Raw genomic sequence first — 13,551 nt, forward strand, 5'->3', positions numbered from 1 at the left:
TCTTGTGGTGCAGTGGTAGCATCCCTACCTCAAAGCCAGAAAATCTGAGTTCATATTCCACCTGCTGCAGACACGTATAAAAATCTCCACAGTTTATTTAACACTAATGGTAACATGCATGATGTCGGATTGGCTATACGTCACCCAATTTGTATTTTAGTCCCTATGCCTTTAATTACTGAACTGTTTGGAAAGCTACACTGCTGAGTATTTTAGACATGTGATATGAATATGATAGTTAATTCTATGGAATAAATAAGTGCCCATTTTGATGCCCTACTTGATGACTGAAAGAATAACTTTGCTCTTGTTCATCCTCCCTAGAGAGTTTCTGAGCTTCACTGATAAGGGAGAAAGGCATTAGGGAGAGGAAGTAATCTATTAAATCTTTATTGTACAAGTTGAGACATGTACAAAATGTCATTAGAAAAGTGTGAGAGGACAGGCTTTTTCAGAGACACAAATTGTGCTTTAAATGGCTTAAAGCTGCACTGGTGCAATTTGAGAGTAGAAAAATACATGAAGAGTGGAACTGGTGTCAGTGGTCAATTCATAAGTCACTGTTACATTCACGACAAAGAATGTCATCCTTCTCGGGGAAAAATCCTTTCCCCACCAGCGAAGCTGAACATCGCGAGCAGGTGAAGCAACTCTGATGCCACTGGCGATCTTCAAAGGAAATGTATTTGCCACCTCCGAAACCTTCAGAGAAAGAAGAGACATTTTTGAACATTGTTACTCAATTGTACTGAGTAGTCCAAATTTAGACAGAGTGAAAGTGAACTCTCTCCAATAACAGCACCACAGACACAGCACCTCCAGTTTGTGTGACCAGAAAACCTTTCCACATCTGAGAACATTTTTTATGGGAGAGATTGAGAAGGGTAAATGCAATTGCACAATTGCTTCCTGTGACTACAACTTCAATTATTATTAATGATATGGTGCATGTGAACTACTTTGACCCATATTGGCCATTCTGTAGAAAAATTGTGGCATGTTAAATCATTGTTTTCAAAGAATTGAGGGTCTCAATCGCCTCTAGTGCTGTAGGATTCTTGCAAATACAATACCATATTTAACTTTTCTTCCATTTCAGAAAAATTCAATGGATTCTCAATTGAATGACCATATTTTAGTAAATCTGTTGAGCCAATTCATAGAGATTATCAAGCCACATAGACTTGAACATTCACAATTTGACTTTCAGAGCTGTTTTCTCCTGACCCCTGACCCCATATTCTCTTAAGGTCTAAGCTGAACATACTTGGCTGCCAATTACCTTGTCCAAACAGCCATTCCTCATGTGAGCCTGGCTAGAGTAGAACTCTACCCAGACAGCTGTGGAACAGAGGTGAAGGAGCAATCATGAAAAAGTGTATCATCATCAGCCAGATCAATAAAGATTATCTAAAATGGAACAACTGTGGTGGATTATTTGCCTTTGCCCAAGAGGATTGATGTTAATTATGGTGTCCTTTCAACTGCCCCGCCCACTGCTCCAAGACTGTCAGTCAAGCTTGTGGCAATCCTGGTGACACCAACTCCTATATTTACTGAACTTGGGTTTTTTGTCAGAAAAACTAAAGCTTCAGTTGAAGGGGAGAATAAAATCAGCTATTTTGAAAAGTTCAGCGTCCAAATACTAGACATTTAAGAAATTGTTCCATTCATCCTCTGTTGAAGTTTTAATTTTGATGAGTGCTCATTCCTACATTTTAACACTTGACCTCTTAAAACGTTTTTCCACCGCATGATATTCTCAGCATTGACCACATTTAACTATAAAACACACCGAGTAGTTAAAATCCAGTAAATGGAGGACGAAACTTATTGTTACAAGTATTTGGATAGCTTGCTTAAACTATAATTCATGTATTTTACATAACTGCAAATCAGAGTTACCTAGGTAATCCATTAACGGCCCTCTTAGTAACCCAAACATTCATTCTATACACATTAGCACTGTTGTTATTAATCAAAGAGTCATAACACATTGACATCCTAATTTATAAAGCTTTGTGTTTGCAGATCAAAAGGCCTTGAAGAGCTGCTCATCAGCATTTCAATGTTCACTGCTGATACTATTACTGTTAAGAGCCTTGTATTATTGTTTAATTTAAGAGATACTGCTGTGTGTACCTTACAATATTATCACAAAATATTTGATCTCCAAAAGGTTTTTTTAATCAAAGTTTTAACTCCAGTGTTTGGCATTTCACTAAGAAAAAACATTGGGGAATTTATCTTTCTGACTTCTGTCAAATGACATCCTTTCAAGTGTGACAGAAGGGTTTCTGATATTTCTGTGACTATGGTAGAATATGCCTGGAGGTGCAGTTTGTTACAGTTGTGAACATTTTCTCTCAGCTGGGAGTCTCAACTAAAAAAGAATCAGATATCAGAATCATAGCTTTCTAGTAAAAACAAAAGGATTAGCGGAATCAGTAAAGATTTGGAACTCACAGGAGGGCCAGAGATTACAAGAAATGACTGACAAAACATTAAAGCAACAAATATGATTGTGTCGACTACTGGCACCTGATTACAGAGGTTTTCTTTTGCAAAACAAATTCCTGCTACCTGTTTTCCTCTTTCAGCCACTTACCACAGGCCTCCCTCTAACTGATTGAAGAATATTCATTGACCAAGCGAAGAAGCGCAGCTTTTTTTACTCAGCCTAGACATGGGTGAAATGTCGCTAATTGAGTTTACAAACCCACATCAGAATCACAAATAAGAAAAGCTATGAGCACAGAGTTCAAACAGAGTTCGTGTGTATGGCTGATTTCTAACGTCCATGTACCTGCATTGAAATTTCAAATTGGATGATGAAGTATTTCTAACTCTAGAGTACTGAAAGTCTTCAGTCCCATGGTTTACAAAGGACGCTAAAGAAAATGGTGGCCTAGGGAAGCTGGTCAGTCTGAGTGTGACATTTCCATGTCTAACCCTAAGACGGCAGACAGTAAGGCAGCACGTGGCTCAGTGGTCAGCACTGCTGCCTCACAGTACTAGAGACCTGCATTTGATCCCAGCCTCGGGTGACTGTCTGTGTGGAGTTTGCACGTTCTCCCCATATCTGTGTTGGTTTCCTCCGGGTGCTCCAGTTTTCTCCCAGCATCCAAAGATAGATTGGTAAAAATGTTAAAAATTTCCCTGTAGCATCAAGGGATGGGCAGGTTCAGTGGGTAGCCATGGTAAAAACCCCATGCGGGGTTATTGGGATGGGAGAGTGGTGGTGAGTCTGGGTGAGATGCTCTTCGGAGGGTCAGTGCAGACTTGATGGACCTATTAGCCTCTTTCTGCACTATAGGGATTCTACGATTGTAGACGGCAGTTTGTGATTATGGTTAGGATACAATGCAACAGAGTGAGCAAACCGCACCATTTCCCCAAGACTGACAATAGCTAACTTAAATAAGCAGGAAAATGATTAAGAAAACTAGTCTCTCCAGATTGCAAATGCAGCACTTTACAGTTAAAATACATTGGACTGCTGTCAGAATATGACATTTTAATTACTTTCTGCAGACTTTAGTTATGTTGGTATGTTAAAATAAAATGTTTTGTGCACAAGCTGTCATGGAGATGGGTTACTGGCCAAATCCATAATAGCTGGGCCCTCCACAGAAATGAATTATACGGTTACAAGGCAGAGGTGGGAGGTGAACGTGCTTCACAGTTGGCTGACGTCCAGTGCCTGACGTGCAAAATATTAATCTCAAATTGAGCAAAAGCAGAGTAAAAAGGATGATGCAATGTCTTACTGGGTTTTGTTGGAGACTGGATCACTTCAAACAGCACAATCCTCATTATAAAAGCACAAGGGAGCTTGTTTTATATCAGACCAGAATATGTCAACAGCCTGCGCAATCTCATTGTATTGATATTCAATGACACTCGTGGGATTTACACAAAAGAATCACCACATTGAAACAGCCAGCCATTTCCTGTTGGGTTATTCATTCTTCACAGGAACAGGCACCCTAATCTTATGTATCTGCTCAGTTTTCACATCATTTCATTGTCCTATCCTTCAACCAGCTATTTAACCTATTCTTAAATGTTGGTGTGATCTCTACCGCAATCATTAACTCTAATGGTGTATTTTGCAACTTCACAATCCTCTATGTAAAGACCTTTCTCTAGATCTTACACCTTTCAAAACTGTATTTTATATTTATGTTCCTGCGTTCTAGATTCCAAAGTCTTTGGAAATAATGGGCAGAATCTTCCCAGCTGCTGGCTAGTTAGTTGGGAAAATAGGTTACAGTTGGCAGAAATGAGATTCTCAGTGTTGAGGGAAAAACGTTCAATTTTCCAACAAAGCTTTGAAGTGAGATGTGCATTGTGCTAATGGACAGTGAGGGGCGTAATTGCATGTATTAGCATGTCCATTATTACAGAATTTCATCTCATTGATATGCAATCTCCCATCAACTGGATAGAAATAAGATGGCGATAACTCCTAACATGAAAGTCAATGAGAGTACCTTGCGACACCAGGTGGTTACTGCTCTAGTGGGGAAGTTGAGGGGGGAATCAATTGTAAGGATTGACGGCAGCATGCTGGAATGCAGTGGGGATAAATTCAAGATATGAAGGAGAAAGACAATATTACAATGGAGAGCCTGGGTTAAGGGGAACGCGGGTGCCCTATTTGTCTGAGAAGCAATTATTTTTGTTCCCTCGCTATTTGCATGGTAAACGGCAGCTCTCAGCTGGCAGAACTTGACTGGTGCATAGCTGGGCTTTAGAAATGGAAAAATCCCAGGATGTCCTGGCACTGTGAGAGTGGCGAGAAGGTGGATATACTGAGTGAGACACTGTAAAGACATTATGCATGGGTAATGAGGTAAGTTTCAGGGAAGCATGTGAGAAATCATGAAATCCTCCATGAAACTCGACAAAATTGACACTTAGCCAACTTCTGTTAAAATTCAGTTTAAAGTTTCTTTCAACTTTGTTGCAAAATCTTAAGCACTGTCACAATAGTAATAGAAGTACGTGCTATTGGTTTCCAAATTCCATAATTGGATCTTCATGCCCAGGGCTTCCATGGACAGAAATGGTATTACAAAGAAAAAACACTGACTCGAAACAGCCACAACAGTCATCTGATCACAACTTGGCCAAGTTGAGAGAACAAAGGAAGATAAACAAAGATAGTCTGAACCAAATTAACATGTTGTCAGAAGGCACTGGAACAGTAACCCCATCAGGCAAGAATCCTCCATTCCTTTACACCGTAATTCAAGTTTTCAAGAATGGGGATGAAACTTCACTTAGTCAAAAACCTAAAGAAACACATTCCTTCTAATAATAGAAATGTACAATACAAACTTGTATTTCAAAAAAAAAGGCAAAATACTGCAGATGCTGGGGATCTAAATTTTAAAAAAGACTAAGTGCTGGAAATCTCAGCAGATCTGACAGCACCTATGGAGACAGAAAACAGAGTTAACATTTCAAGTCTGATCAGATTCTTTGTTGGATTTAAGAAGATTCTTTCTTCACAGATGTTTTCAGATCTGCTGAATTTCTCCAACATTTTCTGTTCTTATTACATTTCAAGGAACTGCTCTTGGTCAAGCAAAAGCAACACTGACCAGCTGGAGTAAGTACTCTCTTGGCCTTTTAACGGGGTAAAGTGCCTGACGATGGAACTGATCAAACAGTAATATCAGAATACCAAAAGCATAAAGGCTAGCTGATGTATTTGCTACGGCTGATGACTCAAGACACCAATTAACAATTATGGTATCAGGATAAAACCTTACCTTCTAAGGATATCCTAATGACTTTAATCCATATATTTCTTTCCTTTAGTACTGAACGTGTTTTAAACTTTGAACCAGTGTGCATGTATACTTGACATCTTATTTTTCTTGGCATTATCAGATAATAAAATTGTTTTTGCTTACACTCAAAAAAACCTTGTAATTGGCTCCTTATGGATATAATTGATATTAGGTAACCATATTCTTATTAGAGGTCTGCACTTCTGCTCGAAAAGAATCTTAAACCTTTTCTTCAGCGAAGCAAGGAGGTTCAGCCTCCATCACCTGATGTTTACAAATCGAACCATAATTGTTTGTTTTAAGGAAAATAACCCCAACTTTCAATACATACTTTATAAATGATAATTACTCATCCCAGGCAGTCTTCTAGAAAACCTGCATGGAACCTTCTAGAAAGCCTTGATATTCTTCGTGTTGTATGAAACTGAAGATTGTGCACAATACCACAACTGTGGTTGTATTAATTTTTTTATATCATAATTACATCTGAATATTTTCATCTACTCTTTGCAATTAAGCACATTTCTTTAGCTTGCTTTTAGAAAAATGGCCTTATCCAAGCAGTTTTGAACATGAACTACCTCTTCTTTTATGTCATCCCCCTTTTTTCTTATGATTTTTAAACAAAATGCACCACTTCACATTTCTAATGCACCATCTTGAACAACCCTTCATAGTTTTTGTTTTTCTTTAGAGTCCATTTACTTTGTATCCTATGTTTGAATTGTGTACGAAAGGGATCAGCAAGTACCTGTATTTCTAAATGGTGGAATGTGAAATGAAGGGTTCCCTCAGTAGCACCTTTGGGACACTTCCATCCACAATTTTCTTAACTTCTAGTCAGCCTCCTCATATCTCGCCCTTCACTAATCTAGTTTGCTCTCCTTCCCGATTGCATGCTATTTAATCTCTTCCAATTGTTTTTGGATGGTACACCAAAAGTTTTCTGAAAAGCCCAAATGTAGCATGTTTATTGCAGTGTCCCAATCCACCAAATTAGTCACTTCAGAAAACGCTATCAATTCTGATCAAAAACCCACATTGTTTTAATTACTTCTCCATCTAGATATTTAGTAACTTCACCTTTACTCAAAGATTGCAAAAGATGTTAAACTAACTTGCCTGCTCTTACTTTGGATTTCTCTGCTGCTCATTGTGAAACTGTATTACAGTGGCAGCTCTCCAGATGTCCAGGGCAAGCCTCTCTCAACTGTTCCAGACAGCATTTTGAACTTTGACCACTTATTCCGCATTTTACATACAGGATCCTCAGATGTATACACTCTGATCCTTGTACCTTTGTTGTCCTTTAGTGTAACTAATCCTCCAAACATTCCCTTTCATTTCAGCTTTTTCTCAAATGTTAGTCTTTTTCATAAATAGTAAATTGCTCATTAATTTTCTGCCAACTCTGGCTCATCCTTTCCAAACTCTCTCAATCCTCACATCTCAAGACCCTCAAAGTTTGACACTTATTTTGCAGAATGCATTATTGTTTCTTTGTAAATATGATTGAGGTTACCTTATACTCCTTCCTGGCTTTACAGATCTTTTTTAACATTTGGCCTTACTTTCCCTTATTTTAAAATAAATGGTGTAAAGATTTTTCTTAAAGTAAAATCAACTTCAGTTTGGGGTCAAGTTCACAGTAACCTTGGATTGATATGAATAAATTATATCTGCTGCTTTGCATAAAAGACTCTGTGGCTTTATGACATGCAATCAGCATTCTCTCTGATTTTCATTCTGACTGTGCAAGTCTCTGAGGGTCTAGTACCAGACAGCAGTGCCGCAGTCAATGCATCAATACTGATTGCCATGCACAGATCTTAACAGTGGCTTTGCTTATGCAACCGCACATCTTCAAGGGAACAAGCAACATTAAATTGATCATCTAAAGCATGCCCTGGGTTCCCTTTTCTGGGACCATTCTGCTGTTAAATTCGTACTTTTGGTTTTGCATCCAGACTCTAAATCAAATGAGTAACTGGCCTTTATGAGGATAATGTAACTATAAATCCACATGTCTGACATAACCAACTGTCAGAAATCTTAATCACAAGAAGCTGTGGTATACGGAGAATCTTAACATTGCTTAATGAAAATTAAGTTATGATCATAGGCTGTTAATTAATTATAAAGCCACCTCTCGTTCATTACAGAGCTATGAGAGTCAGTACTTGTTAATGAGCAGAAATCCCATAAGGGTTAACTGTATGATCCCACGCTTCCAGCAGCAAAGTTAGATATAAAAGGAGCTTGTGCAAGAGATGGGCTCCAAAGCTGTAACCACAATTCTTCAGCCAGAGATCCATGAGCACAGCTTCCCAGGGGGACTGTGGAATTAGCAACACAGTTCAAGACAGTATTAGATTACCCTTCATTATTACAGCATTGCCTGCACTTCAAACGAGCAGAATTGGCAACTAGATTGGAACTCTCCGTCAAACCTATTTCTTTCTTTTTGTCATCTTCCCCGATATCTCAAATGGCTCAGTAAAATTTTATTTCATAATGTTCTTGCAAAGAATGTCTATGGATTTTGTAATATGGTAAAGGTGCCATACAAATCCAATCTGTTGATATAAAAGGCACTGTATAAATGTAAGTCAATTTCCCACAGGGAATATAGTCATTAAACCTGGAAATGAACGTACTGGAGGTCCATTTTGAAATATACGAGATATGTTGGACCAATAGGTGTCATTCACCAGCTTTACTGTTTTCTCTCTTTCTGGATTTGCATCCACCTAGCAACTTTCCTGAACTCAGAACACTTTAAACTAGTTTACAGATAACTTTAAAAAGTGATCAGACTTTAAAAGTATTTAATGTAAGAAATTCAGTAGACAATTTGCACTGGTTTTTCTATAATATACCACAAGATCTTTAAAATCTGCCTAGGAAGGCGGATGAGGCTTTAATTTAGAAAGATATTGGAAAGACAACACACCTCTGATAGTACAGCACTGCATCCGTATTACTGAACCTCAACAGTGTCAACCTAGATAGCGTGCTCAGATTTACGGAGTAGGACTTAAATCTGTGACCCTCTTTTCAGAGGTGAGCAGATGGACACATTCTTTTGTCTTGTACAAACTATTGTGCCAAAACAAACCATGGTCCATAGTCCTTCAAGCTGGAGAAGGAAATAGTTAACTAAAAATTATAAGCAACTTGGATTGTCAAATTTTAATGATGTTTCTGTCAACATCTCTGGTAGACAAAGTTTAAGTGAGATTCACCGAGATCTCTCGATGAAGACAGCCACTTTTAATCTTACTTCTCAATAAATGAAATTAGAATTTAAGCAGTCTATCATGTGGCACTGGACACCAGTTTCATGAGAAACATTGTAGAAATTCTAGCACTGTTGCAAGATAATCGGATCATTCAACATTTCAGTCAAATTGGCAAACACCCAGCAGAGTACTGTTGCAAAATGTTGAGGGTACACAGCTGTTTACCTGTGATGGGCTTGGCACAGGCTGCACACTTCTTGGCATACAGGTTTCCAAAACACTTGAGGCAGTACGGAGAGTCCTCCCGGGAGGTGAATTGCTGGCCAGCCAGCTGAGTCTTGCACCCATTGCAGACAAAGCATTCTTTGTGGTAAGGTTCATCATGATAAGTAACACCTCCTTTGGTCAAGGCCTGCACATTCAGAAGAAATCATTAGAATCATCCCCGTATCAGATTAAATTGACACTAGCTTTCTAAAGAAGGATATTCAGCAGATTGTAGACTTGAAGAACATTTTTCAGAGACAAGAACAATTGAAGTAATAGAAGAAACTGAGTAGATTGAGTTTTGGGAGCTGATGGCCTCGTGGTTTTATGGCTGGACTGTTAACCAAGAGACTCAGGGAATGTTTTGGGGACCTGGGTGTGAATCCAGTCATAAAAGATGGTGAGATTTGAATTAAAAAAAAAATCTGGAATTATAGTAATGATCAAAATATTGTCGATTATCAGGAAAAACACATCAAATTCACTAATATCCTTTATGGAAGGAAACTGCCATAGTGGCCTACATATGAATCCAGACCCATAGCAATATGGCTGACTCTTAACTACTCTCTGGGCAATAAATGCTGGCCTGGCTAATAATGCCCTCATCCTATTCATGGATTAAAAAAAGCATCTTCATGCTTTTAAGGAATAGAACTGGAATGCGAAAGTAATGCTCGTAAACCAAAGGGCTATCCGGCTGAACACTAACCTGGATGCTGATCTATGCCAGCTAACTCTGCACAGTAGCAAGAGAACAATACATGGTAAATGCAGTAGCTTGCTTTCATGACAGCTTACTGTCAATTATTTGGATGTCCAAACACAGTCATATGATTAAGAGAGAAGAACATTTTTATTCTCCATCAAGCCAAGTTTGTTCTTCCCATCATATGAGTCACACAGAGATTGCTGTTGTAACTGTGCTGGGTAGGGACGAACCCTAGGCAAACAAACAATGGACCTAAGAAAATCCTCTGACATAAGCTACTGACTTAGCTGCTGAATTGGAGGTTGAGTTCGGTCAACGTACACTTCATAACACTAAAACTGCAGGATCTCAAAACACGCAGCTATGTAACATTATAGAGGTAAAAACAATGACTGCAGATGCTGGAAACCAGATTCTGGATTAGAGTGGTGATGGAAAAGCACAGCAATTCAGGCAGCATCCGAGGAGCAGGAAAATCGACGTTTTGGGCAAAAGCCCATCATATTCCTGATGAACGGCTTTTACCCGAAATGTCGATTTTCCTGCTCCTCGGATGCTGCCTGAACTGCTGTGCTTTTCCAGCACCACTAATCCAGAAGCTAGAAAACATTACACAGGCCTAATCACTGTGTGATCATTCTACTGTACCAGTAGTGAAAAATAAGAGATGGTCGAACTTTCTACAAATCACTATTTAGGCCTTAGCTGAAATATTCTGTCCAATTATGGATGTCACACTTAAGGAAGAATATCATGCACTTGGAGATGGTGCAGAGGAGGTACACCAGATTAATGACAAGTGAAACCAGAGAAGCTGAGATTTTCTCTTTGAGGATGCGAAGATGAAGATATTTAACTTAAGATTTAATGAAGGTATTAAAAACAATGGCATGTAAGTGGAGTAGTAAATAAGAAGAAACTATTTTGAATGATAAGAGGGACAGTAACCAGAGAATGTGGATTCAAAAACTTTTGCAAAAAACAGGCAGGTAATGGCAAAACAAAAATTGGGAGATGGGAAGTTTTAAAATTAGTATTTTCATGGTCTGGCATGGATTGGCTGAAAGGATCAAAAGTACTCTTCAAAAAGAAACTTGATAAATAATGGAGAAGGATACAATATGTTGGGCTAAGAGTAACGGGATGTGGGTCAAACTAATTGGACATCTACATGCTGACACAGGTGACGATGATGAACTGAATGGCATCCTCTTTGCATACTCACTCACCAAATAAGGGTCATTTTAAAAACTTGAGCAAAGTAATATGATTACCAGTGGAAGTGTTGGTAGTACCACTTTATCATGAAAGATGCAGAATAATCAGTTATTGGGAGATTTAATGATCTCCTCATTTGCATTAGTTTTACTGCTGAATAAATAGAGTCCTTATTAAGAGATCTGAACTGGTCAATCAAATTTTCAACTGCCAGAATTCTCTTGGTAAGATGGTTTATACATGGCTTAAATTGTAGCACATGTAGCCACACAGTTATATTTTCTTCCGTTTTCATAAAGATCTCTTAAAAGGACATGTACTGTAGAATGAGTATCCAAAGTAAAAGAACATTCAGCATCCCAAAGGTAAACAATGCTTTAGAGAGTCTTGTCAAATTAAGTGTCAGGCACTACCTTCTTGCAGCGGAAACAGCGTGGAGCAAAGTGGTTCTCATAGCAAGGCACACAGTAAATCTCACTCTTATCAGGAACAAAGGCCTTGGATCCAATTGGCTGCTCGCAGGTGTGACAAATAAAGCATCCTTCATGCCAAGTGCTGCCATTGTATTCAAGCTTACGGGTACCTGACACAGAAAAGTTAATTATCATCACACAACAATCACAGATAACAGTGGAACACCCCTGGGCTAGCTGAATTTCATGGTGTCTGGACCAAGATCCTCTCAAATGGTAGGAGAAAGTGAAGACTGCAGACACTGGAGATCAGAGTCGAGAGTGTGGTGCTGGAAACACCATTTCGGGCCTGAAATGTCGATTCTCCTGCTCCTTGGATGCTGCCTGACCTGCTCTGCTTTTCCAGCACCACACTTTCGACTCCACTCAGTGGTATCATGGAATCAGAATCATAACTCAGTTGGGCAGATTTCTTCTTCAGCTTCTTGGGGTCAAAACTAAGAGTGGAAATGGTTATCATAAATGTATGTACAGGCTGCAACTGATTTCTTGTATATTAATACCTACCTTCAAGTGCAGATGCTGGAGAGGTGTAATATACAGTTTGATGAACTGGGTTAGACTGTGGAGGTATGTGTCCGTGCTCTTAATATTAGTGCACAGGTCATTCTTTCACTGTGTACCCTGACGTCACCCTCATTGATTTTCCATGCTCATCTTAAGGTGCTGCTGGATGGACAATGAATATCCCTTACTCCTTCACCCAAACAAAAGACTGTATCAAGACCCTCGAAACATGAACACTGGCAAAATATTCAGACGGTGGTGGAAGTTCATGTACGCACCAGCAAGCAAGAGCATCACTGAACCCTACTACCCTTCCTAGGAGAAAGTGAGGGCTGCAGATGCTGGAGAGTCTGAATTGAAAAGTGTGGCACTGGAAAAGCACAGCAGGTCAGGCAACATCTGAGGAGCAGAAGAGTCTACGTTTCGGGCATAAGCCCTTCATCAGGAATGTGGAGGGGGAAGGGGACTGAGAGATAAACCAGGGTGGGGGCAGGGGGTGCTGCGGGGAAGGCAATACTCAGATACAGGTGGTGGGGGGGGGAAATGGTGATAGGTTGAGAGGGAATTACCACCCCCCCCCGAACCCACATCCACCAATCGCTTTGTCAGCTAATCTTCCCCGCAGCCCCGTCCCCACCCCCCCTATTTATCTCTCAGCGTGCTTCCCCCTTCACATTCCTGATGAAGTGCTTATGCCCGAAACATCGACTCTCCTGCTCCTCAGATGCTGCTTGACCTGCTGTGCTTTTCCAGTGCCATACTTTGGCTCCTACTACCCTTCCTAGTCAAGAAACACATCCCAAGATACTTCTATTGTCACCATGTTTCCAGAGATCACAGAACTCAGCAAAAATGTACCTAGCATTAAAGTTGAGTTCTTCTTTTACTGGAGAGAAAATGAGGTCTGCAGATGCTGGAGATCAGAGATGGAAATGTGTTGCTGGAGAAGCGCAGCAGGCCAGGCAGCATCCAGGGAACAGGAGAATCGACGTTTCAGGCATTAGCCGCATGGGCCCCAGCTATGCCTGCCTCTTCGTAGGATATGTGGAACAATACATCTTCCGCAACTACACTGGCCCCACCCCCCACCTTTTCCTCCGCTACATCGATGACTGTATCGGCGCCGCCTCGTGCTCCCACGAGGAGGTGGAATAGTTCATCCACTTCACCAACACCTTCCACCCCGACCTCAAATTCACCTGGACAGTCTCAGATTCCTCCCTCCCCTTCCTCGACCTTTCTATTCCCATCTCAGGCGACCGAATCAACACGGACATCTACTACAAACCGACCGACTCCCACAGCTACCTGGACTACACCTCCTCCCA

At 40.0% G+C, this 13,551-nt stretch overlaps 1 protein-coding gene across 6 annotated transcripts in view; it reads right to left on the minus strand.

Moving 5' to 3' along the window:
• Positions 1-374: 374 nt before the first annotated feature.
• fhl3a (four and a half LIM domains 3a) overlaps positions 375-13,551 on the minus strand; it is a 111,264-nt gene continuing 98,087 nt past the window's right edge. For all 6 annotated transcript variants that reach the window (XM_043717825.1, XM_043717823.1, XM_043717824.1 and 3 more), the window contains 3 exons: positions 11,657-11,826; positions 9,272-9,458; positions 375-702 (listed from right to left, as the gene is read on the minus strand). In XM_043717825.1, coding sequence (XP_043573760.1) covers positions 551-702; positions 9,272-9,458; positions 11,657-11,826 — 509 coding nt within the window. In that variant the 3' untranslated portion in view covers positions 375-550. The remainder of the gene's footprint in view (positions 703-9,271; positions 9,459-11,656; positions 11,827-13,551) is intronic.

Source organism: Chiloscyllium plagiosum, chromosome 27 (assembly GCF_004010195.1).
Source record: "Chiloscyllium plagiosum isolate BGI_BamShark_2017 chromosome 27, ASM401019v2, whole genome shotgun sequence".
Taxonomy (NCBI): Eukaryota; Metazoa; Chordata; class Chondrichthyes; order Orectolobiformes; family Hemiscylliidae; genus Chiloscyllium; species Chiloscyllium plagiosum.